A 17,672-nucleotide genomic window follows, 5' to 3' on the forward strand; every position below is an offset into this window, starting at 1 on the left:
CACTTTTCCAGCGCCCAGCACGGGGTGTGGCGAAGGCGGGAAGCGTCGCGGTGCAGTGACGTTGCGCAGCATGGCGTCGTCCGAGTCGGAACGCAAACGAAAGCAGCATGAGATGGTGGGCGGCAGCGAGGAGGTGAAGGAGGTGGCGGTGGCAGACGACGACAAGAAGAAGAAGAAGAACAACAACAACAACAACGAGGAGGAGGACGAGGAGGAGGACGAGGAGGGCGAGGAGGAGCAGGAGCGCTGGGTCGGGCCGCTCCCGGGGGAGGCCGCGCAGGCGAAAAAGAGGAGAGGTAACGGGAGGAGCGGAGCCCTCGCCCGCCCGCCTGCCCTTTCTCTGGGGAGCGGCCCGGGAGGCGTCTGCGGCTCTGCCCCGGGCTGGGTCCGAAGCGGTGGGAACGCGGCCACGGCGTGGGGCTGCCCGCAGCTGGGCCGCCCTCGGGCGGTTCCCCCGCGCCCCGGGGCGGGGGAGGAGGATGGGCGGGTGGAAGCCCGTTGCCTGAACCGGTGTCCTATACGTAAAATGACCGGTCTGTGCAGTGACTCCTCGGGTGCGAAATTACAGGCCGGGGACACTGTATTTCTGCTTCCTCCGGAGGACACCCGTAGACTAAGAGGCCCTGCTTTGCAGCGTCTGTATTGCTGGAGCCGTGCTGCTTACAGCAGTGGAGTTAACTGTCTTCTGGATCACTGCCCTGAGATGGGCGAGTAGGAGAAGCCTCTAGTCTGTATTCTGGCATATGGTTTTTATGTGCCTGGCAACTCACAGCTCTCTGGGTATCATTGTAATGCTCAACAGAGGCAAACCTGCCAGTTCGGTAACAAGTGCCGTTGCACGTTACAGTTAGGATCTAAAAATCAGAGACAAACGGAGAAAATGAAGTCATTTTAGGTGGGCCAGTTAAACAGTGATCTAGGTAGGTGCTAGCACTTAAAATTTAAGCTACAATACCCATGTGGGACCTTGTATCTGGCTTAACAACAACAGGGATACATTTGGTTTGGTAAGAAAATAAGGTGCAGATGATTTTCTGTTTACTGGCAGTGCCCTGGTTTCGGCTGGGATAGAGGTAATTTTTCCTCTTAGTAGCTAGAATAGTGCAGTGCTTTGGATTCAGTACGGGATTTGATAATACACTGATGTTTTCAGTTGTTGCTAAGAAATCAAGTGCTTTCCAACTCCCCGTGTCCTGCCCATGCACACATGTACAAGAAGCTGGGAGGAAGCAGAGGGAGAGCCCTGGACCCAAGTTGGCCAGTGAAATATTCCGTATCATGTAACATCATGCTCAGTATATAAACAAGGGTTGGCTGGAAAGGGGGTGGTTCTCTCTTGCTTCCAGGACTGCAGTTGTGGGATCTTGGTATTTCAGGATTGCTAGCTGGGTATGGGTAGGGTATCAGTTGGTGAGTGGCGAGCAGTCGCATTGTGCGTTACCTGTTTGTACTTTATATTGTTGTTACTGTTTTATTGTATTACAAGGTAATAGTTACTCTAAAAGGCGGCATCTCTGTGGGTTAAAGCAGAGTTTGAGTGGCTTTAGTCTACTAATAATGTGTAAGTCTGAGTACAAAGCCACAGTGGAAACCTCTTTTATTATGTTTGCACAGAATCCTAGTATAGTCTTGACTAAAATGGGAGTAAGCTATTCAAGTGTTAAGGGAGAACAGAAGCTAGATGTACTTTTATGGGAAAAAATATTTCTTGATTTTTCTTTTTATTCTGTTTAGTTCTTGAATTTGAACACGTTTATCTTGAAAATCTACCATGTGCTTCGATGTATGAACGCAGTTACATGCACAGAGATGTCATTACACATGTAGCATGTACTAAGTAAGTGTCTTTTTCCACTGTATCTCCCTGTCAGAGATGTATTTTGTATACACTAGGAAGTTTTCATTGTAGAAGGTTAATAATGGAAAGTTACTGTGTCCAGAGGTGCGCGCTTTTTTTTTTTTGAAAACTAAGTGCAAAGGAAAGGGCTTACTGAGAAACAAGATAAAAATTGTTTAAATAGACTAAAAGAGGATCTTAAAATCCTTATTGCAGTGTGCAGTACGTACAGGAATAAGAGCAGCTGACTGCATCTGAACAAAATGGGATTCAGCATAGTTGCACAGATTGAGGAGATAGCTTTCTTCTCTTTTATGTGTCTCTATATATACACACATATATTAGTAAATAGTAACTACTGTGAAACCAGACCTAAAACAGGAGTAAAATTTATATAGTCAAAAGGGATAGTATTATATATTTCTTCAATTCAGGCTGTTGACTTTTCATAGATTAATCCAGAGTGCATTAAAATACTTGTTTGCTTTTCTGGGAGTGGGTATAATGTGGGTATCTTTCTTTTTTTTGTTATTTCTCTTTTGTCATTGTAGGACAGATTTTATTATAACAGCCAGTCATGATGGACACGTAAAATTCTGGAAAAAAATAGAAGAAGGGATTGAGTTTGTTAAACACTTCCGGAGTCACCTAGGTGAGAAAATGCTTTTTCTTCTCTAAAGGGCTGCACTTCTTCCTCTCCCTTGCTCTTAGTCATTTGAGGAGGGAGTGCAAGTAAAGAGGAGAGGGGTTCTGGGATTCATTTACTGCAGTCAGGGATTAAATGGTGTCAACCTATCTTCCTTTATTCCCCTGTCCTGTTAATGTTTTGGTCCTAAACTGCGGGAGGGATAGGGTGAGAATAAAACATGTGGCCCTCCTCCTGCACATCCTTTGCATTCCCTTGTGCCCCACCTGTGGGGAGATTGTCTATGACACAAAGAAACTGTTTAAAAATAAGTGAACAAGGTACATAAAATCCAGAGAAGTTTAAAAACATGTTACTTTAAGTAAGGTTACCGTCATCCCTTATTTTTCTCCCTTTTTTCCCTGTAGTATGGAAAAAAAAAATTATTATTTTCATCTGAAATTATTGCAACTTTAGAGTAAATTCTGCATCATTGTGATTATTATTGGCTGAATTGCAATTAAGAATTAATAATTTTAACCCAATGTTCTGAGTTAGTAAGTGCACATAGCTCTTCTGTACTGTGCTAAGTGTTAAATAGGCTAGACAGGAAATGAGGTTCTCATTGCTATTAGAAATGATGATACGCCTGATGGAAAAAAATGGTTTGATATGCAGACTGTTACAATGAGAAAAATATATAATATTAGATAGTAAAAGTACTATTTCTTTTTAGAGTTATTAAAAAGTATTGTGGTGAATTCTTTATCTTAACTCTCAGCTTCTCATTATACAGAGAAACAAAATGTGAGAACAAAGCCTACCAAGCAAAAATAAATATTGTGGAAAAACTTACGGAAGGCTCAGTTGCAGAGTAATTTTGAGTATTATGTGTGTTAATAGCGGGACTGTAAGAGTCTATAGAGTTCTGCTGCCTTTTCTGTTTTGGGAGATGCAAGCTGAGTAGCACATCATTTTTAACCATATCATAATGTGGTTCTCAATTTTTCTAAATAAACATTTAAAATTAAAATAATTACAATTATATTTCATTTATGGGTCATTTTGTGGATCTTTTTTCTGTGGAATATTGAAAGGAAGGATGTCCCTTTCCTGTGTCTTAATAGTATGTTAACTTTTTTAATAGGTGTTATTGAGAGTATTGCTGTGAGTTCAGAGGGGGCGTTATTCTGTTCAGTTGGAGATGACAAAGCAATGAAGGTGTTCGATGTAGTCAACTTCGATATGATCAACATGCTGAAACTTGGGTAAATTTCTTAGTTCTTAAAAATGTTTGTTTGGAATTATAAATGAGGGTTCTTTTGCTAAGAGGTAAGTCAGTATTTTGCTTTTTTTGAGGGATTTTTCCCACAGTCAGATGAAGCTGAGTAAGTTGCATTATTTGAAATGCATCCAGTGGCTGGAGACTGCCTGACTGAATAGAAAAATTTACAGCTCTGTATGGTACATGAGTGGAGTAGGTCTGTGCCTTTCCTCAGTGTCAAATATTATGCACAAAGATGTGTTTCTCAAAATACTTAGCTAGGCATAATTTTTTTTTTTCTGTTGTTTGGCACTGAACTTAAAAATTTTAGCCAACTAATAGTTCCAGCAGAGAAGGAATTTGGCCTGTATGTATTGTCTTATTTGTTGTCATAGGGATAGAAATTTACTACTTCTGTTAGAAAGAATGATGTTGTTTTCCTTAGTCTTGCTGTTGTAGCATTTCTGTAGTTATATAGTATGTAGCTAAAGAATCTGGGCGAAAAAAGAATGGATGTTATTGGAATTACAACAATACTGGAGGAAAACAAGCCCCACAGGGTTACAGGGGTGGCTTAAGAGGGTTGAAGGATCATTGAATGCTGTATCAAGAATGGTAGAAATACTCATGTGTCCACAGGCCTTTCAAAATTGGAAAACTTATTCCTCAAAGTCTTGTTGATTAGTTGTGAAACTGAATAGAAGCATAATCAAAAAACAACAACAAAAAAAAGCTTTTCAGGATGCCTATATAAAAGCTTATGTTACCTGCTTTGCTGGTTATAGTTTTAGTATTATCCTCCAGATAATGTACTTAGCCTATAAGAATTGATTCCCTCTTGACTGTCTGCTGTGGAAAACTTCCAGGTAGCTTTACTCTTTTGTTTTTACTGGACTTTTGGGCTTTTCTACTTAGCAGCCCTATATTGTAACTACAAAATTGGTAAAATTATAGGATTAAAAAAATTTAGTATTAAGAAAAACTTAATTTGATGTTACAATAGAAGGTGCTTTTTTTCTGTTTCAGAGTTTAGGGAAAACTGATGTAGCATTTAAATCCATTTTGCTTCAGGAATACCCTGAGAATGCTACCTGTAACATTTTGCTATAGTATGTGCCCTGATTTATCTTTAAATAGATTTTTTCCAGCCTCAGTAATCAAGACTCTTATCTCCCCACATATGTTTTTCAGAGATATTTGGGTGTCCTGGTTTTGACTGGGATAGAGTTAATTTTTCTTCTTAGTAGCTAGAAGAGTGGTGTGCTACAGGATTTGGTGTGAGAAGAATGTTGATAATACACCGATGTTCTCAGTTATTGCTAAGAGATCAAGGACTTTCCAACTTCCTGCCCATGCACAGGTGTACAAGCAGCTGGGAGGGAGCAGAGCCAGAGCCCCAGACCCAAATTGGCCAGTGAAATACTCCGTATCATGTAGTGTCATGCTCAGTATATAGAGGAGGGTTGGCCAGGAAGAAGGGGTTCTCTCTTGCTTCTGGGATTGCAATTGGGGGATCTTAGTCTTCTCGGGATCACTAGCCAGGAACAGGCTGGGAATCAGTTGGTGGGTGGTGAGCAATTGCATGGTGCGTTGCCCATTTGTACTTCCTATTATTGTTATTGTTTTATTCCAATTATTAAATTGGCTTTTTATCTCAACCTATGAGTCTCCCTTTACCCCTCCAATTAACTCCCCATCCCCCAGGAGCGGGAGGGGAAGTGAGCGTCTGGGTGGTGTTTGGCTGGCAGCCGGGTTTAAACCACAACATTGAGTTTTACCTGAAGTGAACTCTTTAATGAACAAGAGAACAGTATATAGCTGTAATACAAGCATTGTCCTGAATAGCCTTTTAAAACTTAAGGTTTGTTGCTCTACTGTATTACTGTTTGTCGAGCAGATAGTTTCTGTTGATGTGCCTGAGAATTTTTTCATGGCTGTTTGCTCAGGCTTGCAAGGGTTAATGTAGAATCCTAATCTGTGTGGTCTTTTCAATTCACATTTTGTGTTGCCTGCTTTTATCTGTATATGCTGGTGCATTGCAGGGTTGATAAGCTTTGTCTGAAATTCTTCAGATGCTTTCAGTTCTAAGCTACACAGTGTGACTATATGAAAATCCACATGCTTTATATGCTTCCATCAGTGATATAGAGAAGGGTGGCTATTTCTGCAGAAACTTTGGATAATGATGCATAGATCAATGGGACATCATTTATTTATTTATGTATATATTTGATCCTTTTCTTTCTAGTGAACCTGAGACAAACTTCTGGTTATGTCTATGAGAATTTTCAGCAGACAGACATTGAAAATTGAAATCTGTCTGTCATTTGTGAGTCCTTCAGTATCTGTTAGCTTGATTTATGAAAGGATACTAAATATGAGTTTCCTATGGAGACTGTATTTCTTTGTGGTCTGTCATATAGTTTGAGTTCTGGTTCTCAAAATCATTGCTCACAGACATTTTTAAAAAAAGCATAACATATTATTGATCATATCTGCAGCTTGTTTAATTTGTAGAGTATGTTTTTGGTAGTAGCAAATGGATTCCTTCTTAAATGTATTCAGAACACTTACTGAATGTAGGGTGATTGTCTTAATTTTACTTACATGACTTTCTGTTTGGGTATTTTTGTTTGTTTGTTTTTTGGCAAGACCTAGTTGAACTTTTCTGTAAATATATGGCGAAGGTGCAGTTGTCTTCATTTCCACTGAAGCATTAATCACTTAACAGGTGAAAGAAAAATGCTATTGAGTCATATAAGTTCAATAGTAATCATTAATGCCACTGGTGGTGTTCAGCTGGATTTCCATTCTTATTCTTCTTTTATACCCACCTTCTACCTTTTGCTTTCTATCACAGCCTCTTTATAAAACAATATGGGAGCAACAGAAATTGACCGAGCCATCCACTGAATTGTGTTGCTTGGAAAGCTTGGTTATAACACTGTTGAATTTTAGCAAGACTAGTAAATAAAGTTCAAAATTTGCTTCTGATATTTGATTTGATGTTTATAGCATAACTTGATTCTTATCTAAGTAACACCAGTCTTTTATTTTTTTTTCCCCACTCTTGGTTGCAGCTTCTACCCTGGCCAATGTGAATGGGTGTATTGCCCTGGAGATGCCATTTCTTCTGTTGCAACATCTGAGAAAAGCACAGGAAAAATATTCATCTACGATGGACGAGGAAATAACCAGCCACTTCATGTTTTTGATAAACTCCATACATCTTCTCTTACTCAGATACGGCTGAACCCTGTCTACAAAGTAGTAGTGTCTTCTGACAAATCTGGAATGATCGAGTACTGGACTGGTACTCCTCACGAATATAAATTTCCCAAGAATGTGAACTGGGAGTATAAAACAGATACTGATCTATATGAATTTGCTAAATGCAAGGCTTACCCATCCAGTATAAGTTTTTCACCTGATGGCAAGAAAATGGCCACGCTTGGGTCTGACAGAAAAGTTAGAATTTTCCGTTTTTTGACGGGGAAGCTCATGAGAGTCTTTGATGAATCTCTGAGTGTGAGTTTGGTCTTGCTTCTCTTTTTCCGAGGCTTTTCCTCTACTTTTTTCAATGTATTTACCAGCACATTCACCTAATTTATTATCTGTTTCTAAAGCTCAGCTTCATTGCTGTATTTTTACTGCAGAAAAGGTTTTCCATGTTCTCTTCCTTGCCTCTTGCATTTCTTTGCCCCAGAACTAATTCTTACTGATTTATGTTAGTTATACAGTGAAACAGCTGTTGATTTTCATCTGTGTTTTCATACTGCTAGATTCCTTTTTACTAGAAAACAATTATGGAAAATGCCTATTGCAAGTAACATCAAAATAATGAATTAAATTTCTCATTTTCTAAGAACTTTGCTAGACAGTTACACACTTTCCTTCCTTTGCTTAAGCCTAGTACTACAACGTGCCTATTGGCTCATTAAAAAGAGTGTTACCTGTATTTATTTTAATTCTTCAGTTAAGTTTGAGTGGAGTCATCTCACTTGAATTCTGTATTTTCTAAGCGTGTGGATCAGTGTTTTGCTAAGTATGTTCATATAACAGTGATTCTGTTTTTCTCTTTTTCTGAAGATGTTTACTGAACTTCAGCAGATGAGACAGCAACTACCAGACATGGAGTTTGGTCGACGTATGGCAGTTGAGCGTGAGCTGGAGAAAGTAGATGCAGTAAGATTAATTAATATAATTTTTGATGAAACTGGACACTTCGTTCTCTATGGAACAATGTTGGGCATTAAGGTCATAAATGTAGAGACTAACAGGTAAGTTCCAGTGACACACGTTAAGATAAATATGTTTGTTTCAAAGCCTATATTCAGTCAACTTTATAGTATACTTAAACTTTATATGACTGTGGGGGTCTCTAATCTTTTGCCTTACATTAGATACTCCCATGCTTAGTAATGAGTCATTGCAGTTTGAAGCTTAGTGAAATGAGGAGAAAATATGTGAAGTGTATTTGTATTAAAAATGTGTAATCAATTCATCTCTGTCTAACTGATGTGACAACAAAGTAAATGTGAATCATGCAGTTGGGATTTTATTGCATAAGGATACTGACTAGTGAATTATGTAGCAAGTTTGAATAGAGAAGTATAAAAACCAGTAAATTATTTTGAGAGAGTTTTGGAATTCTGCTTTGAGTCTTACAGTCAGAAAGGAGACATTCTCTGACTGCGAGCAGCTAAGAGTATTTACGCCTTTTTACATCTTGTACTTCAGGTGTATTCGTATCTTGGGAAAACAAGAGAACATCAGAGTGATGCAACTAGCTTTATTCCAAGGAGTAGCAAAGAAACATCGTGCTGCAATCACTATAGAGATGAAGGCATCTGAAAATCCTGTTCTCCAGAATATCCAGGCAGATCCGACAGTAATCTGCACGGCTTTTAAAAAAAATAGGTTTTATATGGTGTGTGTGGTTTCTATTTAAATAACTCCAATCTTGTATTGATGTTTTTTCTGCATTATTTTTTATTTTGATCCTTGCACCTTTCCATGCTTTTAGTCTTGAGTATTTGCAAACACAACTCTTCCAGAGGAGTCTCTTTATATTGCAACTATATTTTAGCTTTAGCTTGAACTTTGAACTAGCTATAAATTGACTAGAAACAGCTTTGTAGTTTTTAATTTTTTCATTATTGCTCAAGCAGTTACATAAACTTGGATGGTTTTGGCTGTCTAAATTATAGTTCTCTGAGAAGAATATATGCTTTTGTTCTAGTTGAAAAAAACCCACACTTAAACAAGAACACTAAAAAAACCTTACAAGATCTTATACAGATAAACAATAACTACCTGTATTTTTATTACGTATTTTATAATTAAATTCAGAGCAGCACTGGGACTTGGTAGCACCAAGTACATTACGGGCAACTAAGACAGGAGTCATCTTCCTGTTCACAATTTAGATTTTAGGTGAGATGCAGTGAATAAGCTAAAGAGACAATCAATTCCAGAGTAGTTAATAGTTGATCTGGGATGTGGTCATCATAGAGGTTAGAGATGATTCTGTCTGTTTTCACTTGTGCTTGAATTTGATCATGTTTTCCATTGGAGCTCAAGACAGTATACTTTATAAAGCTTTGTGTGGTTAGTGTATAGTACATAATGGAATATACTTCTCCAACCAATTTGACAGGTGAGGAGGAAGTTAGACAAAATCTGAAAACATTACTCACTGTTAGAGAAAACATGACTGTATGCATGTGGAAAGATTAGTGATTGTCATTTGATATGTGTATTACTCACTTAAGCAGATGCTCGTGTACTTGTATATTTATTCTATATTTTTCTGTAAGTTCTATAAAAATTGTATTTCTGAAATTTCTCCTGTTTTGAGTTAAATTTGTTGGTTTTCTATAGTTTTGTATTAATGCAGTGTTGGAATAAGAGGATTTAGTTTGGCTTTGTAGTGAAACTAAAAGCTTTGTGATGAAACCTGCAAGTTTTGCCTGAATATAACAGAACACATTGATATTTTCCATTCTTTTTGTTTTTTTAAAGAAAATATGCTGAACTATTGTGGGCTTTCTGTTGAAAAGGGAAGGAAGTTTAAAGAAAACATTTATAAAAAGTTGTGTGGATTTGCATGTAGTTGTACTGGAATTTGTGACAGGAAATGCTGGTAACGCACAAGACTGAGATGCAAGGATAGACTGTCTGTGTATTCTCTCCCTACATTTCAAATCTAGTTGGGTGTTTAGCAGGTTGAGTAATCACATTGATGTCTTGGGTGCAGAGTAGTGTGCAGGATGAGGGGGAAAAAAAAGAAAACCAAACAGTTAACCTTCTGTTGTTTTATTCTTCAGTTTACTAAACGTGAACCAGAAGATACAAAGAGTGCAGATTCTGACAGAGATGTATTTAATGAGAAGCCTTCTAAAGAAGAGGTCATGGCAGCCACTCAGGCAGAAGGACCTAAAAGAGTTTCAGATAGTGCCATCATCCACACAAGCATGGGAGATATTCACATCAAGCTTTTTCCTGTTGAGTATGTATTTGGTAATTTTTCCTTTATTTTGTTTCTCCTTCCTTCTGTGTTTTTTGGTAGGAGTATCCAAGACCTACATTTGAAGCTAGGAATAATTCTTCCCCTTTTTCTACTGTCCTTGTTTCCTACAGTTTCTTAATACATCAGTCTAGGAATGTGACTCTTGACAAACACAAATAAAGTATGGTAAAAATAGGTCTAAATAACAGTTGAGGCCACAGGTTTGTTTTAATGATTTTTGCTTTTATTTAATTATTGGTTCAGGGGGTTTATTCCTTTCTTAACTTCTGTTCTTTCTCTAAACCACAGGTGTGGGTAGGTCACGATGCTCTTCTGTGTAAGCTACATATTCTTGTAAGGCAGTGCTGTTTGAATCAGTCTTGGGAAAGAATGATGATGTTGTCACCAACAGTAGATTTGGCAGTAGGTCTGTGTAAGCCAGAGGAATAGTAGTTTGCAACTTCTAAATGGGGCCACTGTACTACATTTTCTGTTACTGCAGCTCCTTCAAGAGCCACATAAAATTTATATGAGCATATAATATTAGTGCTGTGTATATTCAAAACTATATCATTGAAAAAGTATTGTGCATGAAAATTGCTAAAGTTATTGTGTCAGCATCTCTCCTTTGTGGTACTAATAAATGCAAAGTTTTTGTTACGAAACAGTAAATTTATAGCATATTTTATATTGCTATACATTGAAACTTAAACCATTTAAGTGTAATCCATGCTTCACCAGAAACAAATTCATGTTTTGTCATAAGCACATGTAAGGCAACACAACCTTAGCTCTACCCTCTAGGGCTGCTAGTCTTCTATTGCTTTCTTCACCAGTGTCTCCTTGCATCAGGCCCTAGTTTCTGGAATTTGTAATTGTAGCATATAGGTTGCAGTAACAGTACTGCCCTTGCCAATGAGTGAAAAGCCAAGCTACATTATTTCTGATTTTTTTTTTTTTTAAATTCTCATGCCAGCATGTAGCTATATTTACATGTATAATATTGCAAGTGCTTCACTGCAATGTTTTCTATGCAATTTTAAATTAAATACAGTATTACCAGGCTTGATTATTGTTAGGTTTGTCCTTTCTTGTTCTAGTGTTTACTCCCAGCTGAGCTTCGAATTTAAAATCTCTTTATAAGATGAGCATGTAGAAGAGCATATAGGATGTGGCTTTGTATGCCCTTTAAATCTTTGGCTGTGTGCTCATGGAATAAAGTTGTGAATGACCATGTACTGCTCAGCAGGAACTGGGACTCTGGTCTTACCTGTTTGACTAGTTATGCCATTGGTGCTCTGTTTAATGAGATGGTTTTGAGTATCACTAAGCCCAAGCTAATGTTCCTTGTCACAGCTAAAGTAACTCTACAGCTATGGACTCACCTTGGCTATTTTCTTACTTGCTGGGAAAATGTGTGTGACTGTGTAAACCTGTCAGTGTAGATCTACCCAGGCTACTAATACATTTTATAAAACTAATGGAAGAGCTATTGCAAAGAATTTTTACTCTGGTAGCTGTTGTGGTTTATAACCCCAGCCAGCAACTAAGCACCATACAGCTGCTTACTCACTCCTCCCCTTTCCCTGTGGGACAGGAAGGAGAATTGAAAAAGTAGTAAAACTCGTGGGTTCAGATAAGAACAGATTAATAACTAAAATAAAATACAATAATAATGAGGATGATAAGGAATATAACAGAGAGAGAAATAAAACCCAAGAAAAGACAAGTGATGCACAGTGCAATTGCTCACCACTCACTGACGGATGTCCGAGCAGTGATCTGTCCCTCCTGGCCAACTCCCCCCAGTTCATGTACAGAGCATGACATTCTATGGTACGGAATAACCCTTTGGTTAGTTCAGGTCACCTGTCCTGGTCGTGGTCCCTCCCAGCTTCTTGTGCACCTGCTTGCTGGCTGAGCATGAGAAACTGAAACATCCTTAACTTAGGACAAACTCTACACAGCAACAGCTAAAACATCAGTGTGTTACCAACATGATTCTCACACTAAATCCAAAACACAGCACTGTACCAGCTACTGGGAAGAAAATTAACTATATCCCAGCTGAAACCAGCCAGTAGAAAATCTATTGGAAATAAAAAAATCAAGTCACAGAGGTGAAGGGGTTGATTGATTGGGTTTTTTTCCCATTTTATTCCATCAAGAGTAATATTCCACCTCATCACCCTGCTTCCAGACAAGGTTTGTGAGTAGTTTGAGGAGGGTAACTGACCGCTGACTGCAAGTTCTATAATACTAAAACATTGTGTCTTTAGATTTTACTTCTTGTATACAACACTGGACACCTTTACATGTATAGCTTAATAGAATTACAGAGGTAAAAGAGTGAACAGCTTTCTGCTTATGGAGCATAAACTCCTTAATTGATTTTGTAAATAAAACTAAGGAGAAAGCTGGGGAAGGAACATCTAATCAATGGTGTATCGAATTAGGCTCTGAGAAAATAGATTTGGTACCTGAGTGTCATGGTTTAACCCCAGCCAGCAACTAAGTACCACACAGCTGCTTGCTCATGTCGCCCTCAGTGAGATGGGGAACTTGGAAGGGTAAAAGTGAGAAAACTTGTGGGTTGTGATAAAGACACTTTAATAGGGAGAGCAAAAGCTGTGCATGCAAGCAAAGCAAAACAAGGAATTCATTCACGGCTTCCCATCGGCAGGCAGGTGTTCAGCCAGCTCTGGGAAAGCAGGGCTCCATCACACCTAATGGTTACTTGGGAAGACAAATGCCATCACTTTGAATGTTGCTCCCTTCCTCCTTCCCCCCCCAGCTTTATATGCTGAGCATGATGCCATATGGTGTGGAATATCCCTGCAGTCAGTTGGGGTCAGCTGTCCCAGCTGTGTCCCCTCCCACCTTCTTGTGCAGCCCCAGCGTAGTCACTGGTGGGGTGGGGTGAAGAGCAGAAGAGGCCTTGGTGCTGTGTAAGCACTGCTCAGCAGTAACAAAAATATCCCTGTATTATCAGCGCTGCTGCTGCCTTCCTGTGCAATCATGCAACTTTGTACTGTTAACTGCTTCCAGCCCTGGGTTTGAGGAGGTGGGATTTGTCTTTTTCCTTATTTGATGAAAGCTTTTTCTACAGTGTGCTGAAACACTGTTCAGACAACAGGTTCTTAGTCTGAGCTGAAATCTTTGTGGTCTTGCCACCGTACAATTAAATCTTTATTATAGCCTGTACTTTGTTACATGATTTCAGGTGCCCCAAAACAGTGGAAAACTTCTGCGTGCACAGCAGAAATGGTTATTACAATGGACACATATTTCACCGTATCATCAAGGTAACTTGCAAAAAGTTTATTTTTTGTTGGTTTAGCTATGTACCTTTGTGGTCAGTCCTCTCTGTTAACTCATTTCCCTTTTGCACAAAGCATTTCTGGAATGGTGTCAGAGTTCACTATAAAGTCTGAACAACTCTAAGGTTCTAAACAGCTTTATCACTTACTGGTGTTTAATAGTCATTCTGCAAAGACAAGGTGGAAGAAATCTGAAAATTGAAAGATCAATTCCGCAGTCCTGCTTGAATTAAGACTGTTTCATGTCAGAAGGCATTTTTTGTAAAGCTCCTGATTTCTGTTGCACCAGAATCAAGCTGATACAGCCTAAGTGTTTGCAAAAGGTACAGATAGTCAGGTTTGTCATTCATTAGCAGGAACAGCGAGTAAGCTTGTTTTTTCACAAGTACTCAAGTATCACTTAAAGAAGCTCTGAATGCTTTGTCCCTTATCCACAGCATTTTAATACTTAGATTTTCTTGAAAGGTTTGAAGTAAGTTTGAAAAAAATGTCATCTGGCATAAACCACTTCTGCTCATTTATTCTATGTGATGATGTAATAACATTTAATTTCTGTGCAGGGTTTCATGATTCAGACTGGTGACCCAACTGGTACAGGAATGGGAGGTGAAAGTATATGGGGAGGAGAATTTGAAGATGAGTTTCATTCAACTTTACGACATGACAGACCATACACGCTCAGCATGGCTAATGCAGGACCAAATACCAATGGATCCCAGTTTTTTATAACAGTAGTGCCAACTGTAAGTAATATTAAAGGCTCAGTTTAAGGCCTGAGCTGCTAACTAGATAGTTGTGGTGGTGCTGTCAACGCTGCTCTATCACTCCCCTCCTCAGCTGGACAGGGGACAGAAGATAGAATGAAAGGCTCGTGGGTCGAGATGAGGACAGGAGATCACTCGGCAATTACTATCACAGGCAAAACCAGACTCGACTTGGGAAAAGTAAATTAATTTATTGCCAATCAAATCAGAGTAGGGTAATAAGAGATAGAAACAAATCTTAAAACACCTTCCCTACCACCCCTCCTTTCTTCCCAGGCTGAACCTTACTCCCAGTTTCTCTACCTCCTCCCTGACCATGGCACAGGGGGGATGGGGAGTGGGGATTGTGATCAGTTCATCACCGATTGCCTCTGCTGCTCCTTCCTCCTCATGGGGAGGACTCCTCACACTTTTCCCCTGCTCCAGTGTGGGGTCCCTCCCACAGCAGACAGTCCTCCACAAACTCTCCATGTGAGTCCTTCCCACAGGGCTGCAGCTCTTCATGAACTGCTCCAGTGTGGGTCCCTTTTGTGGGCTGCAGTCCTCCCAGAAACAGACCGATCCAGCGTGGGCTTCCCTCAGAGTCCCGGCCTTCCTCAGGTGCATCCACCTGCTCTGAGTGGGGTCCTCCAGGGGCTGCAGGTGGAGATCTGCTCCCCTGTGGACCTCCATGGGCTGCAGGGGCACAGCCTGCCCCACCATGGGCTGCACCAGGGGCTGCAGGGGAATCTCTGCTCTGGTGCCTGGAGCATCTCCTCCCTTTCCTTCTTTGCTGCCCTTGGTGTCTGCAGTTGTTCCTCTCACATATTCTCACTCCTCTCTCCTGGCTGCAGTTGCACAGGGTTTTTTCCCCTGTCTTAAATATGTCATCCCAGAGGTGCTGGCGTTGGCTCTGTCAGACATGGGGGAAGCTTCTAGCCCTTCTCACAGAAGCCACCCCTGTAGCCCCACCCCCCACCAAAACCTTGCCACACAAGCCCAGGGTAAAAACATATTTTTTCTGATGGAATAAGGAACACACTAGTACTAAATCATTTTTTTTTGCAAATAAATGCTGCACACAACGATGTAGGCTTCACTGAAACCATCCTTTAAGAACCAGGAAAGTATTTTTGTCCGTTGTGATCAAGATGTCTTTTGCTTTTAACTGGAGTAGGGGCAATATCAAATTCTTAATAAATATTTGCAATTGTATATTACTAGAGTATTTTATATTAATATACTGGTTTAAACTTGATGGAAATCTAGCTATTGCTTAGGTTGCTTGATGTTTTTGGGAATGGTGCCAGGATGTCTCCTTAACATTGCCCAATTATAGCTATACAAAGAAGCCAGTATTGAGGTTTGAATATTTCCTTTGATCTGTGTACAATTTCAGAGCCAAAAAGAGAAATTTTGGTATGTGACTCTAACAGCTACAAAACAAATCCTTAAAGGTGACACTTACAGAAACTGCATTCTTACAGCACTTGTCAAAATCATGTCTTTTTTAAAAAAACACCCATCCACCATATTTTTGAGGCTTATTAAGTTACATCAGTGCCCATATTTAGATTGCTAATTGGGCATACTGTTTGAATGACTTGGATTTAAGTAGTATTCTGGACCAGCACTTAAAATTCACCTGTGAAAATACCATGAAATAAACAGCGTTTCTGTGAACTGAGAATACACTTTAAAATAAACTATGAAATTCTACTGCGTTGCTAGAACTTGACCTCTGTAGTACTTTAAGGAAACAAGTGAAAAGGTGAATTTAAGTGCATATGAATATGTATTAGCTGCACTCTAATTTACATGCTAATATTTACATTGTGTTAAGTTTCATAGTCTGAACATATAAAATATATCCATGTACACTTATTCTAGGTCAGTCCCCTTCTGGTTTGGTACCTAACCTATGTGCTGCTTTCTATTTTAATATGCTTTTTCTTTTTCCTCCCATACCCTCAAACAGCCATGGCTAGACAACAAGCACAGCGTGTTTGGACGGGTGACTAAAGGAATGGAAGTTGTTCAGAGAATCTCAAATGTAAAAGTCAATCCCAAAACTGACAAACCCTACGAGGATATCAGCATCATTAATATCACAGTGAAGTAAACTAGGAGTTGAAGGTTCCAGCTTAAGCAGAAAAAAGTTACAGTGGGATGCGGGAGATATGGACATGCCGACAATCAACATGATCAAGCAATGCCAATTTTATTGTGGTGAAGCAAGCCTTTTATAATGCTAGTGAGAATCACATGATATAATCACATGGTATAATTCTTTCTGATTGGACAGTTAGCTTTGCACATGCGCCTTAAGCTCTCTCTTCTGATTGGATGAAAACTGCCACATTGACATTGTACAAACTTCCTTCTCCGCCCAAACCCACACCCTGAAGTTCTTTAACTTCCTGGGTTCTTCCTCATTATTCAGGGTCATTCCCTCCTCACATCCTTGCTGAAGCTGAGGCTTTACCAGTCTTGCTCATATGCAGGATTGCTCACATGTCCATTTCCTCGCAGGAAATCCTTCTGAATCCCCACAGTGGGACCCAAAAAAGGACCCAGAAAGAACAGAAATGTTTTTGATAATTCTTAGATATAAGAAGTGCCAGGACAGAGGCAATCACCAGTTATACTATTTTTAATGTAACTCAAGTGCCCTAAGTCTGTATTTCTGGTAACTTTGTATTTTGAAGTAAAAACATCTGCATGTTTTTTATAAAGTCTACTGTTTTTCTTGCATCTCCTTCTATGCAAAGCTGAAGATAAACCACATCATGGCTCATGACAGTGTTTATTAAATAGGATCAGGGTATAGTTCATAACTTTTTCATGTTTATTTGCATCTTTCATATCAAATTAATCCTCTTCACAGTACGGAAATCTTTGACAGAGGAAAAAGTCAGAAATCCTAAACTATGGGTAAACTCTTCAATCATAGGTACATGCATCAAAATTTAGATTGTTATGATACTATTTGCTATGACAGTGTTTGTAATCTAGCTCTGTCCTTTAAAAATGGTTGTGTTTACATGTCTTCAGTATATAAGAGCAATGATCAGCTCTTGAAATGCTAGTGTATGAAGTCCTGTGCAACTTATTTGGCATTGCCAACAATGTTTTTTTCTTTCAGTGTTTGCTTTCTCATTATTTTACCCTAGGGAGCCTGTTTCTGGCTTCATTTTTACCTAAAGTCCTACAAACATTACTACTTCTACTGAAATACTTAGTTTAAAATAAATTATGGCAGTCTTTTCAACTAAGCTTGTGTCAGGTGGTTCTGATGCAGTCCTCAAGGAAAGCTCACACAACTTCTCAGGCTGTTGTGAATCTGTGGCTAGACACAGTCCTGTTCTATGT

General features: G+C 39.3%; 1 protein-coding gene across 1 annotated transcript; it reads left to right on the top strand.

Moving 5' to 3' along the window:
• The first annotated feature begins 62 nt into the window (after window positions 1-62).
• On the top strand, window positions 63-17,575 carry PPWD1 (peptidylprolyl isomerase domain and WD repeat containing 1). Its single transcript, XM_074855051.1, has 11 exons — window positions 63-296; window positions 1,735-1,837; window positions 2,389-2,489; window positions 3,610-3,730; window positions 6,807-7,254; window positions 7,816-8,006; window positions 8,467-8,656; window positions 10,056-10,237; window positions 13,461-13,542; window positions 14,118-14,300; window positions 16,279-17,575. Exons 1-11 carry the CDS (start codon window positions 71-73, stop codon window positions 16,420-16,422), a joined length of 1,971 nt encoding a protein of 656 aa, XP_074711152.1. The 5' UTR covers window positions 63-70; the 3' UTR covers window positions 16,423-17,575.
• The last annotated feature ends 97 nt before the right edge of the window (window positions 17,576-17,672 follow it).

Source organism: Strix uralensis, chromosome Z (assembly GCF_047716275.1).
Source record: "Strix uralensis isolate ZFMK-TIS-50842 chromosome Z, bStrUra1, whole genome shotgun sequence".
NCBI lineage: Eukaryota > Metazoa > Chordata > Aves > Strigiformes > Strigidae > Strix > Strix uralensis.

What these genes read in the sequence shown, in the direction of transcription:
- PPWD1 (XM_074855051.1), top strand. Translation starts at nt 71, where the DNA reads ATGGCGTCGTCCGAGTCGGAACGCAAACGAAAGCAGCATGAGATGGTG. An exon ending in ATAAATGTAGAGACTAACAG is followed by an intron (nt 8,007 to 8,466) that starts GTAAGTTCCAGT and finishes CTTGTACTTCAG; the next exon opens with GTGTATTCGTATCTTGGGAA. An exon ending in TTATAACAGTAGTGCCAACT is followed by an intron (nt 14,301 to 16,278) that starts GTAAGTAATATT and finishes ACCCTCAAACAG; the next exon opens with CCATGGCTAGACAACAAGCA.